We start from the raw sequence: 22,390 nt of genomic DNA, 5'->3' as shown, positions 1-22,390 counted from the left end.
CTGAGAGGTGGCAAATGAAGTTTAACATTGACAAATGTAAAGTACTACATATGGGAAACAGTAACCACAGAGCAACGTATCAACTCTGCGGTACTACACTGACAGTTGTGGAGAATGAAAAGGACCTGGGGGTAATTGTGCAATCGGATATGAAGTTCTCTGAGCAGTGCAGACGAGCTGCAAGAGTAGCTCATGGTGTCTTGTCAATGATATACAGGAATTTTTCTAGCAGGGATAAGGAGGTGATTATTCCCTTGTATAAGGCAATGGTTAGGCCACATCTTGAGTACTGTATACAGGTCTGGAGGCCTCATTTCAAGAAGGATGTAGAGCTGCTGGAACGGGTACAGAGAACGGCAACAAGATTAGTGAATGGAACAAAGGGTTGCTCTTACGAAGAAAGGCTTAAGTTTTGCAAATTACAGAGTCTGGAGACTAGGCACCGGCGAGGTGATCTGATAGAGGTGTATAAGGCTTTGAATGGTTTTAGCATGCTCAGTGCCAATGGGATTCTTCATCTTGCTCAGAATAATCAGCTCAGAGGGCATAAATTCAAATTGAGGAAGGATGGATGTCGGATAGATGTGCGGAAATTTGCCTTTGGCCAGCGGGTGGTTGGTTGGTTGGTGGGACCGACTTCCATCACTTGTTGTTGAAGTTGATAGTCTAAACAAATTTAAGGCTCAACTGGACAGGTATTTCGAACGAACGGAGGGGTGAAATGGGAGTGGTGTGTTTTTTTTTGTTTTTTTTTTGGCTGATGTTGAATAAGCTTGCTTTCTTGCATCATATGCCTCTACTAATGCTAATGCTAAAGGGTAATTTGCTACAATGGATAAAAGAGTAGTTGAGTGGGAGAAGACAGAAAGTGGTAATCAATTGACAGTTTCCCTACTAGCAAACTTTGCTAGTAGGAAAAAGGAGGTGATTATCCCTTTTGTATAAGGCAGTGCCATGCCCTGAGTACTGCATACAGGTCTGGAGGCCTCATTTTAGGATGGATGTAGAGTTGCTTGAGCATGTATAGAGGAGGGCAGCAAAATTGGTGAGGGGGAATGAAATAGTCCTCTTACCGAGAAAGGCTTAAGTTCTGCAAACTGCAGTGGCTGGAGACTAGACACCTGCGAAGTGATCTGAATGAGATGTATGAGGCCTTGAATGGGTTGAGCACACTGAATTCTGATTAGATTCTTTAGCTTGCTCAGATTTCAAACCTAAGACAGTATAAATTCAAATTTAGGAAAGACAGTTGTAGAATCAATGTGAGGAAATTTGCCTTTAGCCAGCGAGTGGTTAATTGCTGGAAAAAAATTCCACGTTGTTGTGGAAGTTGATAGCTTGAATAAATTCAAGGAGGAAGTGAACAAACCTTTAGAGGGAATGGATGTATGAAATTTTTTTTTTTTCCTGACTGATGCTACATAAGCTCTTGCATTACATGCTTTCTTGCTTTCTTGCATCACTTGCTTTCTTGCATTACATGCTTCCATTACTACTACTACCTCATTTTTTCCCCCTGTACTTATGTCGCACCAAACTGACTCAACATTACAGTGGCCAGCCCTGTCCACTGTGATGTACTGACTTAGATTTTATGTTCTTCTTGACTAAGAGCATAACCCCTCTTCCCTCTCTCCTGTTCTTTCTTTACACATTTTACTCCCCATATCAAAACCCTTATATCAGAGTGACACCATAGCTCTGAAACAGTTGTCTCTGTCAACTGTTTCACTCTTAGTAATCCTAACACCGCTCTTCAGGCTGCTGCTTGTTCCAATAGAAGCAGTGCAAGAATCACATTCACCTCTGCCTGCTGCTACTATTAATCTATTAGTCTCTGTATTCTCTCAAGCTAGCAATTTTCTAACCCCACTAAAACTGCTTGAATAGCATCAAAAAATATTTTTGCATTTCTTCTATTTAAGTGTATTCCATCCTGGTAAAAGCAATTACTCCTATTAATAAGTACATGCCATGCTAAGAAATATTCCACCCAGTGAGTTTTGCGCAGTTTATCTAGGGCCAAATCCACAAGAGCATCTGCTGGATAGTGTGCTCAGAAACATTACTTGATGCACCTTGTTTGTATTCTGCCATTAAATGTGGAATCATATGCCATCTGTTGTCCCAGACAGTATGTGTCAACTGCTGTTCATATAAACTGTCAACCAGTTGCAGTCTCTCTCTCTGCTGGAACATTGGGTAATTGTGTGGTCCTCTTCAGTCCACTCTCATTACACCTTCACTACAGGGGCCTCAAACCACTGACAATACCTATAGTTGCTGCGATGGCAGCCCACCTTTCTAGTACCATAAATCATTCCCCTTTCAAACTCTGTTAGGTCCTTCCCTGTCCTCATTGCACAGGCTTTGTACTAACAAAGTGACAGAAACTACCCACACCTTCAGTATGCTTGTACTTCAGTGATATCACTCCTAGGTGCTGTGGGATGTATTCCCTCATGGAGAGAGGAGTAGTCATAACATTTTGGCTCATGAGTGTATATATATTTTAAGATTATAAATATTTCAATAACAATGGATAGCCTATAAGGAAATTAGTGTAAATCCTTTAATCATTATTTTCATAATTGTAAACAATATATATCCCTTTAGTCATTGTTTTTATTATTATTATATAAGCTCCTTTAGTGTCATTATTTTCATTATTGTAAACAGTATAAATCCCCTTTAGCAATTATATTTATCATTATACCCATTATATTGTTAAAATGAAGTGTGATATTCACATCTATTCAAGAATTAAATAACTGTCTTGTAACAGCTGCAGTCAGGAGTTTACAGGAGTTTACTTATAACTTATAACTCATAGTTATAAGTTATAAGCTTATTACAATCATTATTTTATCTCCAAGAATAATACAGATTTGGAATGTTTTAGCTTGAATAAATATAACTTCCTGTCAATTGTTCTAATTATAGCTTACAATAGTTCTCAACCTTTAGCTGTTTTGAACATGCAGGATGATTCACAAAGATATAGCTAATAATAATAATAATAATATAGCATAACTTCAGGAGCTGATTTTTGAATTAAAAAGTATGTATAAACATGAGTCCAATTCTGAATGATTACAGAGCTGTGGATGTTTGAATCTTAGAACAAAAAAACAAAGCATTCATGAGGGATATAAAAATATCAGATCAGTATAACTGATAAAGTGCAGATCTATCTATTTATTTATTTTTATTTAGAAAAATTATGGCCTGTGTTTACAGATATGTATGCATGTATGGTTAGAGTAGATTCTCAAAAATACTGCCATTATGGTTAGAGTAGATTCTCAAAAACACTTACATTCATAAGTACATTCATGTGCAATTTGCATGCACACAGTTATACTGCTTGCCTAAGCTCATCATAGCTGCCTTTTTTATATGGGTTATAGTATTAAGTATGCAATAAAATAATGCATCTTGTGTTTGCACTTTTGTGTGGTACAGGGTCTTTCTCCCACCCACCACAGGCAAATATCTAAAAGATTTAGTCTGATGGCCTAGGCTGTCAATTTTGTAGACTACTGCAACCAATTAATTGCCAAAGGAACCAGTCATTGAGGAGGGTAACCACTGCATGGGAACAATGAGGAGGAGCTCTGACATGTTGGAAGTACATTTAATGTCACATAGCCAAAGAAACACCTTCTAAAAGTTGTAGCAAAAATTGTAGCTAGACCTGTCTAGCAAGGCAACCATTAAAAATAAATGGACCAATCAACTAATCATAGAAGATTGCACACCACATATTAACACCGTATTGGTGTTGAAAACTACTCTGCACAGAAGCGTGGAATTCATTTCCGACCAAACATGGGAATTGTGTGTGTTGTTGATAACAGTTGTTACATAATTACAAAAATAAGAATATTGCATTACTTTATAATTATTCAGGATCAGACACATATTGATATGAACTTTCATTATTCAGATTCAGATTATTGTCTCAAAATTAATTCCTGAATTTATGCCATATCTCATGAAAATACGCTGCATATTTTGTATCAGATTTCTAAGTCTATCAATTTTGTTTAAAATTTAAACTTTGAATTTTTTTTCAAATTATTGGAACAAAATGCATCTTGAGGCTATCTAATCTGTGGAGACAGCCACGCTAGAATATCGAATAAGCCTGTTCTAATGGAGGTTCTTAAAACACTACAAACATTCGTACAAACATACTGGGAACTTATTAGAAGAAAATTTACTTTTACAGTATGTAAAGTGAAGACTATGTGCTTCATATTTTTATTTGCAGCACATTCAGTAAAATCATTTTACACACTGTGAAATATACTTCCTGTGAAACTTTTGAACAAATTTGATAATTTGTTAGGAAATTTCGGCAGCCTCCAGGTGGTCTGTAAACCCCAGATTAATAAATGCAGTGTTACAACCATTAAATATCTGGCATATCTCTGAGCAGTATGGTATGTTTAATTTTGTGTAATTTTATATTTTGAAAATCTTCTGTAATCTTTTTGGAAAAAAAAAAAAAAAAAATAGAGTATATGTTGAAATGTTAATTTCTCCATTTAATGAATTATTGCAAAATACTTCTTATTTTTTATTCAGGTGGACTCGCACTCTGGAGTTTCATGGATTTTGTAGTTACTTACAGAACTCCATTATACATTCTTCTTTATCCACTAATAAAATACAAGGTAATTAATTTTCTCATATATGATCTGAATGTCACAGTTTTTAATTGTCAAGGAAAAAATATCTATGATAAGGATGGGAATAAAGTTTGGTGCTGATGATAATGGACCTTCATTTGTAAAATCTATACATAAAATGGTTGATGATCCAAGAAGGGGAGTTTGTTCCAGCAAATGCATTGGGTACACATGATATATATGACCCATTGAAAATAATTGATTATTTATGCTAGGAAATAATTGATTTCTTACTATGTCTCTGATATCAGATAAGGTATCAGGTCAATATGCTTTGTGGGTGAATATTGAACTTTCAGTTGAACAACATACCTAATAAACTTTCAGATTAGTGCAAAAATATAATATGATAATAAGTACATTTAAAACTTTTTGTTTTTTTTACATTTTCACACTCTGTTATCAGCACCACCAAAATTAGCATTAAAATCAAAGATCTGACTTAAACAGCATCATGTCAGGGAGGGGAAAAATACCACCATGGTAATCAAATCAATCTAAAGGATGAAATAAGATCAGTGTACATAAGACATGGTAGTACAGTGAAACACATATTGTACTATATTATCATTATTAGCCTTATGGTGCAAAAGGCTTTTGCTGCACCAGGCAAAAAAAAAAAAAAAATTCTGAGTTACCCTGAAACAGAGAGAGAGAGAGAGAGAGAAGGAAATCACCAAGAAAGAGAAGAATGATGATATCCAGCTCAGGACCCTGGGTGTGCCAAGCCCATACTCACCAGATGTGAGCCCCTGCATTTAAAGAAGTGCCCCAAGTTACTAAAATTTATATAAAAGGTGAGGTACCCATGGTCTGGAGATGTACAAATGTGACCCCATTCTCAAAGGAGGATCAAAGGGTGACACAAGTAATTACAGACATTAGCATTGGTAGAGGCATATGATGCAAGAACACAAGCTTATGCAGCATCAGCCAAAAAAAAAAAAAAAAAAACCACTCCCATTTCACCTCTCCATTTGTTTGAAATACGTGTCCAGCTGAGCCTTAAATTTATTTAGGCTATCAACTTCCACAACAAGGGATGGAAGTCTGTTCCACCAACCAACCACCCACTGGCTAAAGGCAAACTTCTGCACATCTATCCTACATCTGTCTTTCCTCAATTTCAATTTATGCCCTCTCAGGTGATTATTCTGAGCAAGAGGAAGAATCCCATCGGCATTGAGCATGCTCAATCCATTCAAGGCTTTATACACCTCTATCAGATCAACTCGCCAGTGCCTAGTCTCCAGACACTATAATTTGCAAAACTTAAGTAAGCCTTTCTTTGTAAGAGCAACCCTTTGTTCCATTCAATAATCTTGTTGCCCTTCTCTGTATACTCGTTCCAGCAGCTCTATATCCTTCTTGAAATGAGGCCTCCAGACCTGTATACAGTACACAAGGTGTGGCCTGACCATTGCCTTATACAAGGGAATAATCACCTCCTTATCCCTGCTAGAACAATTCCTGTATATCATTGACAAGACACTATGAGCTACTCTTGCAGCCCATCTGCACTGCTCAGAAAACTTCATATCTGCCTGCTCAATTGGTGCCTCCATAGCCAGGTGAGCAGGAGCAGAAGTGCGTAGCACACGCTTCTTGATCAGACCGGGGTTTGAGCCCGTGATCACCAAATACAGAAAGGTCAGGGAATGACCACCGCATATCCCCGGAGCAATATGGCCTTAGTTGCTAATTCTCCTAAAAACCAAAAAACTAACAAACATAACAGCCTGCACAATTACCCCCAGGTCCTTTTTATTCCTTGGCACTGTCAGTGTAGTACCACAGAGTTGATACGTTACTCTGGGGTTACTGTTTCCCATATGTAGTAGGCGCCTCCGTGGCCAGGTGGGAAGGAGCAGCAGTGCATAACACACGCTTCTTGATTAGACCGGGGTTCGATCCCTTCACCACCAAATACGGAGGATGTGGAAAGGTCAGGGAATGACCACCGCATATTACCTTTTTATTCCCTGGCACTGTCAGTGTAGTACCACAGAGTTGATACGTTACTCTGGGGTTACTGTTTCCCATATGTAGTAGGCGCCTCCGTAGCCAGGTGGGAAGGAGCAGCAGTGCATAACACACGCTTCTTGATTAGACCGGGGTTCGATCCCTTCACCACCAAATACGGAGGATGTGGAAAGGTCAGGGAATGACCACCGCATATTACCGGAGCAATATGGCCTTAGTTGCTAATGCTCCTAAAAACCAAATAACAAACAAACAAACCATATGTAGTACTTTACATTTGTCAATGTTGAACTTCATGTGCCACCTCTCAGCCCCTCCCAGACCTATTAGTTTAACTTCTGCACTGGAGAAATTAATGGAGGCACTTTAAAGAAGCATTGCAGGATCATCTAGACAAGACTTCAGTTATAGCTCAGACACAACATGGGTTTGTTAAGAGGAAGTCTTGTCTGACCAATTTTATTGGATACTATGATGTAGTCACAAAGGAACTGGATGCAAAGAATAATTTTGATATCATATATTTGGAACTTAGGAAGGCTTTTGATGCTGTTGCACATGGAAGACTTCTGCACAAATTGGAGCAGTGTGGCATTGGAGGCAAATTGCTACTATGGATAAAGGGATGGTTGAGTGGGAGAAGACAGAGAGTGGTAATCAGTAGACACTGCTCTTCATGGACTAATGATATTAGTGGTGTCCCTCAGGGTTCGGTGTTGCACCCATTGTTGTTTTGTATATTTATCAGTGATATTGATGAAAGTATATCAAGCTTGATTGCAGATTGTAATCAAGTCAAAGATTGCAGATGATACAAAGGTTGGCAGGGTTATTAATAACAGTAATGACAGTATGCTGCTGCAACAGGATCTGGAAAAGTTGGGCAGCTGGACGGAGAAGTGGCAACTGAAGTTTAACATTTACAAATGCAAAATACTGTATATGAGTAGCAGTAACCCCAGAGAAATGTGCCAACTGGATGGTGTTACACTCAGGGTAGTGGGGAATGAACGAGACCTGGGGGTAATTGTGCAGGCAGATATGAAGTTTCCAGACCAGTGCAGACAGGCTGCCAGAGTAGGGCATGGGTTCTTGTCAATGATATTAAGGAATTTTGCTTGCAGGGATAAGGAGGTGATTATTCCCTTGTATAAGGCAATGGTCAAGTGGCACCTTGAGTACTGCATACAAGTCTGGAAGCCTCATTTTAGGAAGGATGTAGAATTGCTAGAACGAGTACAGAGAAGGGCAACAAGACTGGTGAGGGGAACAAAGCAGTGCTCTTACAAAGAAATGCCTAAGTTTTGCAAATTACAGTGTCTGGAGACTAGGCACCAGTGAGGTGATCTGATTGGGGGTGTATAAGGCCTTGAATGGTTTGAGCAAGGTCAGTGCTGATGAGATTCTTCCTCTTGCCCAGATTAATCACTTGAGGGGATATAAATTCAAATTGAGTAAAGACAGTTGTAGAATAGATGTGTGGAAATTTGCCTTTAGCCAGCAGGTGGTTGACTGCTGTAACAAACTTCCATCTGTCATTGTAGAAGTTGACAGCTTAAATAAATTCAAGGCTGAATTAGACAAACATTTGGAGTAAATGGATGGGTGAAATGGGAAGAGTTTTTTTTTTGGGTGATGCTGTGTAAGTTTTCTTCTTGCATCATATGCCTCTACTAATGCTAATGAGGAGTTGAAATGCAGTTACTTTAAGAATGACGGCATTTTAGACACATTCTGCCTGTGAATTCTATTAGAGTAACTATCAGAATATATTGGAGTATTAATTTTAAAGCAGTTTTTGTAGCTATGAAATTTGTTGTGATTTTTGAAAACTGTATTTTGTTTTATAGACCAGTGTGTAGTCTGTAAGTACATAACTAAAATTTGAAATGAAACTAAATGCTACCAGGCATAATATTTTAAGAGTTTGAAATTATCTATATAATATCGATGTATATACACCAATATTATATAGATAGAAAACACTACGATGGTAGTGTAAAGGGCATAATTTCATTTGTATCTCATATTGTGCTCATCCTGCACAATGAGTTACCATGTATTTCACTACCTCAAATAAGTAATGTTTCACTAATAGAGAAGACTATTTTTAGTTATTCTTGATGGGCACCACCACCACCGAGATGGTACCGTTTCAAGGCTTGTTTGTATATATGTGGGATAACAACTCTGCTGGTTGTTCCTATTAGACTAAGAAAAGCCAAAAGTAGAGGGGAAAGTTATAGTAGGAGTGGAAGAAGAAAAGAAATGGTGTAGCAAGACAAAAGGGACAGTAACTCCTTCAACTCACCACACTCAAAAATTCATAAACCCCTCGAATAGGCACCACTTCCCCAGTAGAGAAGACTGTTGTTACCTCTCGGAAACTTCGTGAAAATCAGGCTCAACCTAGTGACCATTTCAAGGCTGTTGGCCTTTCATCGGTAAGTACCCAGGTACCCTGGTATTGCAAACATAATAACCCAGTCGTGAACTTAATTACACAATATGAGAGATGCCAGAAGGTGTACGTTGATAATATTAGAATGAAATTAAATGCTACTAGGGATAATATTTTAAGAGTTGAAGATTATATATGTAATATTAGATTGATAATTGATAGCTTAAATAGATTCAAGGCAACACTAGACAAACATTTGGAGCGAGTGGATGGGAGAAATGAGAAGGATTTTTTTTTTGGATGATGCTATTTAAGCTTGCTTTCTTGCATCATGTATCTTTACTAATGCTAATATCGATTAGATATACCATAGACAACCCTTAAAGAAAAAACTACAATAGGTATAAAGGGCATCATTTCGTCTGTATCTCATATTGTGCTTATCCTTCACAATGAGTTACCGTGTATTGCACCACCTCAAATAAGTATAATTTCTTGTTGTACTCATGGAATCACGAGTCCCCTCCAGACACATTCCATTGCAAACACCATTGGAAGCTGTTACTACACGCATAGTAATTGGTGTCACATTGACAGTAGTCTTGGTATATCTTTTGCCAAACCGTCTATGCACAATTCAGGATCTGGAAAATCTTATTTCTTGATTACCATCTCCTATCTGATTCTTTGGAGATTTTAATGTATTTGGAAAATTAAATGCACTAGGCATAATCCCTACGCTACAATCGTAGCTCAAATCTATGGGTTAACTATGGTGTATTTACACCGATATTATATAGTTAATTATCAAAACCCATAAGGATTATGCCTAGTGCATTTAATTTTCCAAATACATTACCACCACACCCTTCTGGCATCTCTCATAATGTGGATATAACTTCGCAACTGAGATGGCTTATTGTATTACCTACCCGCCCACTGATGACGAAGCCAAAAAGCTTCGAAACGATCATCTGGGTGGTGGTACGCTGAAAATAAATAACAGTAGTCTTCTCTACTAATTCAATAGTAGCTATCTTGTTGTGAAGGCAACCACATTATGAGATACAATTAAAACGATGCCTTCTACGCTACAATCGTAGCTCAAATCTATGGGTTAACTTTGGTGTATTTACACCGATATTATATAGGAGATTTTAATGGACATCATCCATTGTTGGGTTTTCTGGTCTCAGATGGATGTAGTGAGCTTATTGAAATGCTACTTGACAGAGAAAATTTGATACTATTGAACACTGGCTTACCTACTTACATCCATTTTCCTACTGGATCAACCATTGCAATAGATCTCTCAATCTGTTCTCCAATCCTCTTCCCAACTGTAGAGTGGGCAGTGTATGACAGATCTCTAAACTAGCGTTTCCCAAACTTTTTTAGTCACGGAACACTTTTCATCTCACGATATATTTATGGAACACTTGGGAAACACAAGTTTAGCGGGAGCCAAAAAACTGTGTGCTAATATTTTATTATATATGCTGCACTGTGCATCAGGTGCATCTTCATTTCCAAAACTTGTAAAGGCGAAATTCAAATAACTTCATATTTTCATTTTGATCTTTTATTAGTTGGTTCCTGTTTTTTCACTTTGGATTTTTGGGGATCAAAAGGCTGTGATTGTTTATTGTCACACCTCACTTTGAAGTGTGACAATATTGTGTTCATTTTCATTGACCACAGTTGCAATACTAGAAATATTAATTACAATTTTTTACAGAACACTTGTTCACATCTCGCGGAACACTAGTGTTCTGTGGAATGCAGTTTGTGAGACACTGTTCTGATCAGCGATCATTATCCACTGATTTGTAACATTCAAACCATCCCAAACAAATAGAAATAAAAATGAAATGGAAATTTTCCAAAGCAAACTGGAAAAATTTATCAATCATGTATCTTTTGATGAAGATATCATTGAGTCTTCTGCTATTGACACTGCCACCAATCATATCACAACACAGATACTAACAGCTGCAACATCTGCCATCCCACAGTCTCAAATAAGAACCCTTCAGCATAGCAACCACTGGCGAAATGGTGATTGTAACAAAGTGAAAAGAAAAAAAAGCAGCATGGAACACCTTCCCCAAATATTCCACCACTGCCAACCTTATTAATTTCAAGAGACTTAGAGCTACAGCTCATTACATCCACTGAAAGGCCATAAAATATTCATGAATAAAATTTCCCTCCTCAATTAACAAAGATATTGATAGCCGAATAATCTGGGAAAAAATAATGAAGCTTAGCGGGAAATATCATATATCACCTTCTCCTATTATTTACTGGAATAAGTAGGAGATCTCCTCTCCTCGGGAGATTGCCAATGCCTTAGGAACTGTGTTCTGTGAATTGTCCACTCCAAGCACATATCAACCATCTTTCCAAAAAGTTAAAGGTGAAGCTGAGAAAAGGAAACTAAACTTCAACCACTCACAATATCTGAACAGAAAGAATCTATATATACCTCAAGAAATAGTGATCCTGGCTCTGATGGAAATTACAATATAATGCTTCAACATCTGAATCAGAAATTACTATCGTCGTTGCTAAAATTTTACAATCGGATATTCTCAGAACATATATTCCACACTTCCTGGCAACATTCTTATGTAATAGCTATACTGAATCCTGGAAAAGATCATTTGATTCCTCACAATTATAGACCAATTTCTCTCACCAGCTACTTGAATAAGACTTTCCTAAAAATGGTTCACCATCGACTCATCTGGTATCTTGAATCCCAGAACATAATCAGTAACAATCAGTTCAGTTTTCAAAAGAATAGATCTTCCCTAGACCTCATGACAAAAGCTGAATCAAACCTAAGAAATGCATTCATCAGAAATCAACATCTCGTCATGATAGGCCTTGATATAGAGAGAAAGCTTTTTATACCACATGGCGATACGGCATCCTAAAATATCTCCATTTTATTCATATGAGAAGCATATTAATGGCATATTACCATTCTATTCATATGGTAATATGCCATTTACCATATTTTATTCAAAGCTTCCTTTGACACAGATCTTTCCAAGTTAGGTACCGGCACGCTTTATCTCAAACATACATTTATCTCAAACACACCAAGGAGGCTTACAAGGTTCTGTTCTTAGTGCCACTCTGTTTTGAATACAATTGAATACTATCACAAACTGCTTCTAAACATGGTTGACTAATATCTCTGTGCAGATGACCTTGCCATATCCTGCCATTCCCAGAATATGAACTATATTGAGAGGCATCTAGAAATATCCATAAATAACATTGAATTATAGCTGGCACAAAACGGATACAAACTGTTAAGCCACAAATCTCTAGCCATACATTTCTGCACAAAGCACAGAATGCATCCTGAACCTGAGTTGCACTTGGTCAGTCATCCTCTACCAGTCATTAACAGTATTTGCCACCTAGGACTAATTTATGATAAGAAGTTAAACTTCCAGGAGCATATCAAATATCTAAGAACTATTTGCACAAAGAAAATGACTATACTCCGGTTCATCTCCAGTACACATTGGGGTGCAGATCGTTATACCATGCCCCACTTATATAAGTCCGTAATTAGATCTCGGCTAGACTACGGAGTACCTGTTGATGACTCAGATGCTCTGTTGGATGGGAGCAAGGCAGACTAAGGTGCTCTCCTAGGGAGAGCATCTTAGTCTGTCTTGCTCCCACCCAACACTCTTCTCTTAGGATAGCCTTGGTGCATACAGAACATCACCAGTTCAAAGTCTTTATGTTGAGGCTCAGGAACCTCCACGTAGCATCAGAAGAAAGATGTTGCTGATGAACTACTCAGCTAAAATTAAAAACTCACCTGCTCATCCTTTTTGGCCACTACTGATGGATCTTCAGTGGAAAACCCACTATGCAAATAAACCCAGAACAATTTGGCCTACTGGGATCAGACTGCAGAATCTAACAGAAAGCTGGAACATTGAACTTGATAATATTAGCATTAGCTGAGGCATATGATGCAAGAAAGCAAGCTTATACAGCATCAGCCAAAAAAAAAAAAAAAAACTTCCCATTTCACCCCAAATGTTTGTCTAGTTCAGCCTTAAATTTATTTAAGCTATCAACTTCCACAACAACAGATGGAAGTCTGTTCCTGCAATCAACTATCCACTGGCTAAAGGCAAATTTCTGCACATTTTTCTACAACTGTCTTTCCTCAATTTGAATCAATGCCCGCTCAGGTTTTTAATCTGAGCGAGTGGAAGTATCCCATCAGCATTGAGCCTGCTCAAACCATTCAAGGCCTTATACACCTTGATCAGATCACCTCGCAGGCGTCTAGTCTCCAGATGCTACAACTTGCAGAACTTAAGCCTATCTTCGTAAGCACATCCCTTTGTTCCTCTCACCAATCTTGTTGCCCTTCTCTGTACTCATTCTAGCAACTACATCCTTCCTAAAACAAGCCTTCCAAACCTGTACGCAGTAATCAAGGTGTGGCCTGACCATTGCCTTTACAAAGAGATAAACACCTCCTTGGCTCTGCTAGGAAAACTCCATGACCTGCTCTGGTAGCTCATCTGCACTGCTCAGAGAACTTCATGACTGCACAATTACCCCCAGGTCTTTTTCATTCTCCACCTCCCCGAATGTAGTACCACACAGCTGGTACATTTCTCTTGGATTACTGCTACCCAATATGCAGCACTTTGTATTTGTCAATGTTAAACTTTAGTTGCCACTTCTCAGCCCATCTGCGTACTGTCTTTATTGTCATTAACAACCCTGCCAACCTTTGTATCATCTGCAAACTTGGACTTTAAGCCTGATATACCTTCATCGATATCACTGATAAATACACAAAACAACAATAGGCCCCACTGAACCCAGGTGGACTCCACTAATAACATTAGTCCATGTAGAGCAGTGTCCATTTATTACCACTCTCTGCCATCTTTCACTCAAACTTCCCTTTATCCATTGAAGCAACTTGCCCTTAATGCCATACTGCTCCAATTTGTACAATATCAAAAGCATTCCATTAAAATCCAAGTATATGATATCAAAATTATATTTTGCATCCAGTTCCTTTGTGACCACATCCTAGTATCCAATCAAATTGGTCAGACAAGACTTTCCCTTAACAAACCCATGCTGTGTCTGAACTATTACTGCAGTCTTGTTTCGATGATTCTGTATCACCTCTTTAACCAGTGACTCCATTATTGTCCCCGGTACAGAAGTTAACAGATCTATAATTATTTGTGTCACTCTTTGTGAATTGGGAATACATTTGCACATCTCCAGTCCAGGGGACCTCCCCCGACTCTAAGAATGCTCTCATAATTATGGCTAAAGGTTTGCCTACTTCTCTTGTTGCCTCCACTATAATTGGATAGATTCCATCTTTTCCATGTGCCTTTTTTATATTTAACTTCAACAATTTCTCTTCCACTTCACTCTCAGTTATTACAAAATCACTTAGCTCCCTGTTAGAGTTTAATAAACTTCTGGTGTTCCCCTCATTGGATAACTCCTCATATGTGAATGTACATGCAAACTGCTCATTCAGTTTATTAACTATTTGAGCAGGATCATCAGTGGTCGAACTATCTTTATTAAGTGGACCAATCTGATTCATCAACTTCCTTCTAGAGTTTACATAAATAAAGAACTCTTTGCTGTTTTTCTTTGCATTCTTTGCAAAAGATTTCTCATAATCTGCCTTCACCTGCCTAACCTCCTTTGTGACTTGATTACAGACTAGCTTATATCTGCTGTAAGCTTCTGTGTCGCCTGATACTTTAAATGCATCCCATGCATTTTTCTTCTCTGCCACAAGCCTCATTAATTCATCTGACATCCATTTGGGCCTGAACCCTGAACAGTATTTCTTACTTGGTACGAAAAGCCTAGTAGCCTCCAAGATTAAGTCCATGAAGGCTTCCCATTTAGAATTCACTGTTGGTAACATCATCAGTTGATCATCACTGTTGGTAACATCATTGTATAGAATTTAAAAGTTATCTGAGACCACTATAGTCACCTTTATGAAAACAAAAACCCCTTCCTTTACCCTTGATGGTACTTACATCTTTATGTAAATCCCACATCACTACACTGTGATCACTGTCACATAATGGTTCCTTCATCTGCAAATTCTTAATGCATGAATAATCACTGTTGATAATCAGATCAAGAGTATTACTCCCTCTGGTTGCCCCTCAGATATGTTGCTGTAGAAAACAATCTTCCAATAAATCCACAAATGTCTTGCTAATGAGCGAGTGACCAATGTACAAGTTCCAGCCAATATGTGGAAAGTTAAAATCTCCCATTACAAGAAATTCTGATTTACTGGCCCACTCTATTTCTCTGTATAGTTGTTCATTGTACTCATCAGAATCATTAGGTCTATAACACACTCCTACTCTCATTTTCCCTTTCCCAGTGTTTATGTCACAACAAACAGACTCAGCATTTGCTGTCCACCCATGTCAACTGGATGACCTTCTTAATATTAACATCCAGCAACTACATTTTGCTTACACACAAAAGTATCCCCACTTTGCCAAGACCTATACTTATGGTTCAATGTCTGACAATCAAGTGGGTGCAGCTGCTGTCGTTTCTAATGCAACTGTTTCAATTTCACTTCCAGCTGAATGCGGCAGTTATACTGCTGAGCTCCATGCCATTAAGCTTGCTCGGAAAAACATCTCACCCCTGCCAATAAACAAATCCCATCTCTCTCTCTCTCTCTCTCTCTTTTGAGCTGGTGCTTAAAAGAGAGAGAGAGAGAGAGAGAGAGAGAGAGAGAGAGAGAGGCTTATGCTGCAGAGAGAGAGAGAGAGAGAGAGAGAGAGAGAGAGGCTTATGCTGCAGAGAGAGAGAGAGAGAGAGAGAGAGAGAGAGAGAGAGAGAGAGAGGCTTCCTTGTACTATATTAGTAATAATGAGTAATAATAGGCTAGTAATAATAATAATAATAATGTGCTCTTTTTACTGATCTTCATGAGATCAGTAAACTGTTCTCTTTTCTTGGATCCCTGGACACAGTGGTATTCCAGGAAATGAATATGCAGATAATGCTGCAAAGCATCCTTCCAACGTATCGTCAACAAACGATCTAGTCCCAGATCCTGATTATAGACACAATATATGGAGAACATTTATGGAACAGTGTACACTTCTGTGGAAAATACAAACAAATAAGCTATTTCAAATAAAATTTGAACCACAATTATGGACTTCTAGCCTGTGTAAAAATAGACAAGAAGAAGTAATCTTAGCCAGAACCCGAATAGGTCACACTTGCCTCACACATCTCTATCTGCTTACAGAAAATGATCCTCTGCAGTGTGCGCACTGCTCGCAACCACTTACAGTAAAACATATACTCCTTGTATGTAGTTTGTTCAACAATGCCTAACGAACGTCTTTTAATTTCAATTCTGATCTACAACAATGCTTGTCTCTCAATAGCATCATAGGTAAAGAAGCAAATCTCTCTGAATTCTTTCTCTATTTAAAACAAATTTAAATGCATGACCATTTGTAACTACTGCAGTTTTTATATGTAAATTCAATTGATTTGAGAGGCACAGTATGGCCTAAGTAGCCCTTGCTCTAGAAAATACTACAACAATAACGACAACAACAACAGTAACGCTTCCCTAATAGAGAAGACTATTGTTACCTATTCTCGGTGGGCACCACCACCACCCAGTCGGCACCGTTTGAAAAATGGTATTTGATAATATTCTCTGTTATCCTTATACTGCCCTATTAGACTTAGGAAAGCAAAAAAGGTGTAGGAAAGTGGTAGTAGGAGAGAAAGAAAGAAGGAATGCCATTGAAAGAGGAAAAGGAGACAGTTACTCCTCATATACTCCACTCAAAAACTCGTAAATTCCTTGAATAGGCAACACTTCCCCATTAGAGAAGACTCTTGTTACCTATTCTCGGAAACTTTATGAATATATATCAGGCTCCCCTGGTGACCATTTCAATTGGCTTTTCATCGGTGGGTGGGCCGGTACCGTGGTATTGCAAACATGACAACCCAGTTGTGAAGTTTATCCCACAATATGAGAGATGCCAGAAGTTGTGCATAATATTTTAAGAGTTTAAGATTATCTATATAATATCGGTGTAGATATACCATAGACATCTGTTAAAGAAAAAACTACAATAGCACTGTAAAGAGCATCATTTCATCTGTATTTCATTTTGTGCTCATCCTTCACAATGAGTTACCATGTATTATATAGAGTTACTATGATTATATAGATAATTTATGATTATATAGATAACACCGAACCACAGGGTTCGGTGTTAGGTCCACTGTTGTTTTGTATATTTATCAATGATATTGATGAAGGTATATCAGGCTTAATGTCAAAGTTTGCAGATGATACAAAGGTTGGCAGGATTGTTAATGACAGTAATGGCAGTGTGTTACTGCAACAGGATCTATATAATTTGGGCAGATGGGCTAAGAAGTGGCAACTGAAGTTTAACCTTGACAAATGCAAAGTACTGCATATGGGTAGAAGTAACCCCAGAGAAACGTACCAACTGTGTGGTACTACACTTAAGGGGGTAGAAAATGAAAAAGACCTGGGAGTAATTGTGCAGGCAGATATGAAGTTTTCTGAGCAATACAGACAGGCTGCCAGGGCAGGTCATGGGGTTTTGTCAATGATATATAGGAATTTTGCTAGCAGGGAAAAGGAGGTGATTATCCCTCTTTATAAGGCAATGATCAGGCCACGTCTTGAGTACTGCGTACAGATCTGGAGGCCTCATTTTAGAAGGATGTAGATTTACTTGAGCATGTACAGAGAAGGGCAACAAGATTGGTGAGGGAAATGAAGGGATCCTCTTATCAAGAGAGGCTTAAGTTCTGCAAATTGCAGTGGCTGGAGACTAGGCACCTGCGCGGTGATCTGATTGAGGTGTATAAGGCCTTGAAGGGAAAACAAAGGATTTAAATCAGCAGCCATGAGCAGTAATACAGAAAGACAAAATGATATTGAAACTGAAGAATAGCGATGGTGTACTTATAGACAGCAGAGAAGGCATAATTCAAATAGCAGAAGACTACTATAGAGAATTATACAAGGAGCGAGGGAATGATACCAGCAGTGGGGAAGATGGATTGCAAAGTAGCAACACATACGACATACCCGATATTCTTCCTGATGAGGTAGAACATGCATTGAAGAAAATGAAGAATCGGAAAGCCCCGGGGGAAGATGAAGTTACTGTAGAGTTGTTAAAATTGGGAGGAAGAGACATAACACAAAAACTGGCAAGGCTCTTCACAAAGTGCATTAGAAAAGGTGTGATGCCTAAGCAGTGGAATAATGCAATCATAGTTTTGCTGCATAAGAAAGGAGATAAATCAGAAATTGGAAATTATAGACCAATTAGCTTGTTATCCCATATCTACAAGTTGTTCACAAGGGTCATTACTAACAGGTTAGAAAGAATACTTGATGAGAATCAACCGAAAGAGCAAGCTGGCTTTAGGACAGGATTCTCAACTATGGATCACCTTCACGTAATATCACAGCTAATGGAGAAAGCAAATGAATATAAAACACCATTATGCATGGCATTTGTGGATTATGAAAAGGCATTTGACTCCATACAGCATAAGGCAATGTTTCGGGCACTGGAAAGACAAGGCATAGATACTCCATATATTATGATTTTGAAGAAAATATATGAGAGTGCTACATCCTTTATTAGACTAGACAAAGACAGTAGCAAATTTAAAATGGAGAAAGGAGTTCGACAAGGAGACACAATATCTCCGAAGCTGTTTACTGCTGCCCTTGAGGAAGCTTTCAGAAGATTAGACTTGTCGCAGAAAGGAGTCAATGTGAACGGAGAGTACCTAAACCATTTACGATTTGCAGATGACATTGTGGTCATAAGCCACGATCCCAAAGAATTGGAGGAAAATCTTAATCAGTTATGCACAGTTAGTAAGGATTTTGGACTAAAGATGAATATGGCTAAAACAAAAGTAATGATGAACAAGTATGCCACGGAAAGGGAAATAATGATTGAAGGAGCAGTAATTGAAAAGGTGGAGTCATATACTTATCTGGGACAAGTTATTAGCTGTAATAATGATAAATGGCTGGAAGTCAAGAGAAGAATAAATTTTGGATGGATAGCATTCAGGAAATATAGTCACATACTGAAGAGCAATATCCCAGTTTGTCTGAAACGTAAAATAATGAATCAATGTATACTCCCCACCATGACTTATGGAAGTGAAACTTGGGCACTCACCAGAAGAATGGAAGAGAAGCTAAGAACTACACAGCGAAGAATGGAACGAATTATATTGGGAATCAGACTGTTAGATAAGAAGAGAAACACATGGATTAGGCAGCAAACTCAAGTAAAGGACATTCTTATCAAAACTAAAGAACTAAAATGGTCTTGGGCAGGACACATAGCTCGAAGACATGATGACAGATGGACTAAGAAAATAACAGATGGACTAAGAAAATAACAGAATGGTACCCAAGAGGAGCTAGAAGAAAACCTGGAAGACAAAGGCGGAGATGGATAGATGAAATTCATGAGTTTTTGAGTAGTAAATGGATGGCCAGTGCTCAAAACAGAAGGAACTGGAAAGTTGCTGGAGAGGCCTTCATCCTGCAGTGGATTGAAAATGGCTGATGATGATGATGAAGGCCTTGAATGGGTTCAGCACGCTGAATTATGATGGGATCCTTCCACTTCTTCAGATTACGAACCTAAGGGGGCATAAATTCAAATTACGAAAGGACAGATGTAGAATAGATGTGTGGAAATTTGCCTTTAGCCAGCGGGTGATTAATTGCTGGAACAAACTTCCATCTTTCGTTGTGGAAGTTGATAAGTTGAATAAATTTAAGGAGGAACTGGACAGGCATTTGGAGGGAATGGTGTAATCGATTTTTTTTTTTTTTTTTTTTGGCTGATGCTGCATAAGCTCATACATTTTCTTTCTTGCATCACTTGCCACTACTACTACTTCTACTATGTGAGTAGTACGTGTTAAGTTTTTTCTTTTTTTTTTTTCCATGGTTAACCATGGGTAACTGAATCAGTGGATACGGGGGCACAATTGTATATGATATCAAAATTATTTTTTGCACTCTTTGTTCTTTGAAAATGAAAATTAGCAAAATTATTCTTTGCAGTTTCTTTGAGACTAATTCGTATTATCCAATCAAATTGGTTAGACAAGATTTGCCCATAAAAAAACCAATGCTGTGTCTGAATTATAACTGCAGTCTTGCCTAGATGATCCTGCATTACTTGTTTAACCAGTAACTCCAATATTTCCCCAGAACAGAAGATAAACTAACCGGTCTGTAATTACTCGTGCCATCAGTTTCATCACTTCATTTGCATCCATTTAGGCCTATTCCTTGAAGGGTATTTCTTAGTTGGTATGAAAAGTCTAGTAGTTTTTCTGATTAATTCCCTGAGCACTTCCTATTTAGAATTTGCTGATTGTAACATCATCAGTTGATCCCACTTTATAGAATTTAAAAACTGTCTGAGAATCTTTAAATAAATCCCAAATCAGTATACTGTGATTACTGCCACCTAGTGGTTCTTTTATCTGTAGATTCTTAATGCATGAATAATAATGCCTGATAATCAGATCAACAGTATTACTCCCTCTTATTGCCTCTCTGACAAGCTGCTATAGAAAATAGTCATCCAATAAATCCACAAGTTTGCTAGTCTGCAAGTGACCAAGCTACAAATTCCACTCAGTATCTGGAAAATCAAAATCCCCCATTACAAGACATTCTGATTTACTGACTCACTCTATTTCTCTATACAGCAAATTCATTGTACTCATCAGAGTCATTAGGTCTATAACACACTCCTACATCCATTTTTTCTTTCCCAGTCCTTATGACTCAGCCAAACTGATTCATTGCACTGGCTACCCATGTCAACTCAGTGCTGGATTAAGGTACAAGCTAGCAGGGCCCTTGCCCATGGCGCCATTTTTTAAGGGACACCAAAAGCAGAAGAACATCGAGTCAAAAATATCTATATCCTTAGCAAAGGGCACCGAAAAATCATTCTGTCCGGGGCACAGAAATACCTTGGTCCGTCACTCTGTCAACTAGTTGCTTTGGATTTGATTTGGATTTTATTGGTGCATTAGCAACTAAGGCTATAATATGCCAAATCAAGGCAACTAGATACACTGCCTTAGATTTTATGTGCTTCTTAACTAAGAGCATAATCCCTATTCCCTCCTCTCTTGTCTGTCCTTTCTGTATATATTCCACTCTACATATTCAAATTCTTCATTCCTTATATCTGAGTGACACTACATCTCTGAAATCCCAAAAATGTCTACATTCATGTCTTGACCTGCACTTAAAATTCATCAAATACATTTACTATACTTAGCATTGGTGTACATGCACGTATACATGCTCTTGTTCATACTCTTTGTTATCCTAACACAGTCTGTGGATTTACTTCTCAGCAGTTCTTGACATCTCCAGCACCTTACTTTCAAGGCTAATTCCAATAGAAGCAGTGCAAGAATCATTTTTCTATTAGTCTGTGTACCCCCCCAAACTAGCAGTTTTCTGACCTAGCTAACACTGCCTCAATAGCATCAGCAAATGTTCTTGCACCCTTTCTATTTAAGTATATCCCATCCCTTTAGAAGCAGTCTCTCCTGTTAACAAGCACAGACCATGCTGGAAAAAATTCTACTCCGTGACCCTTGCACAATCTCTCCAGGGCCAAATTGATTGACAAGGTAGTCATCATATACTCCATCCTGTCATGTCATGGCAGAATTGCAGACACTTTCAAATTTAATCCTAACTCACAACTTTTATCAACATTGTCCTATACTTGTTAAGTAAGTCTGCACATCTCCTGCTCTTAATGTCATTAGTGCCAACATGCAACAATATCACACCTTTGTGCCCTTAAAAGATGATATCTGCTCTACAGCGTCATCAACTTTTGCCCCTGGCAGACATACCCTGCTGCTATTCCTCCTATGCTCTTTGCACAATATATTTCCTGTTCCTTTGACAAGGAACTAGCAACAACTAGCACTTTCTGCCTTTGGGTTTTCCACTTTGTTGCCTCATGATCACATTCAAGCTCTGGCATTGATGTCGGCAGCTGCGAGCTTGATGCCCCCCCCCCCCAGTTTAATTCAGACCATCAGTTCGGTGGGGTTTACAATATAAAGCATGAATACAGTCATTAACTATATTTACTTGTCATGTGGGTTTGAACCACAGTCCACT

The 22,390-nt window shown here is 38.3% G+C and overlaps 1 protein-coding gene across 1 annotated transcript in view; it reads left to right on the top strand.

Annotated features, from left to right (window-relative positions):
* The window catches only part of unc80 (unc80, NALCN channel complex subunit), a 1,843,891-nt gene that overhangs the window by 1,735,398 nt on the left and 86,103 nt on the right, over positions 1 to 22,390 (top strand). Inside the window, exon 59 of the mRNA XM_090378420.1 lies at positions 4,594 to 4,682. Within this exon, the coding sequence (XP_090234546.1) occupies positions 4,594 to 4,682 (89 nt within the window). The remainder of the gene's footprint in view (positions 1 to 4,593; positions 4,683 to 22,390) is intronic.

This window comes from Mastigoproctus giganteus, chromosome 7 (assembly GCF_048544385.1).
Source record: "Mastigoproctus giganteus isolate SK-2022 chromosome 7, ASM4854438v1, whole genome shotgun sequence".
NCBI classification, from domain to species: Eukaryota; Metazoa; Arthropoda; class Arachnida; order Uropygi; family Thelyphonidae; genus Mastigoproctus; species Mastigoproctus giganteus.
The sequence above is the reverse complement of the archived record's forward strand: the minus strand, read 5'-3'. Positions and strand labels throughout refer to the sequence as shown.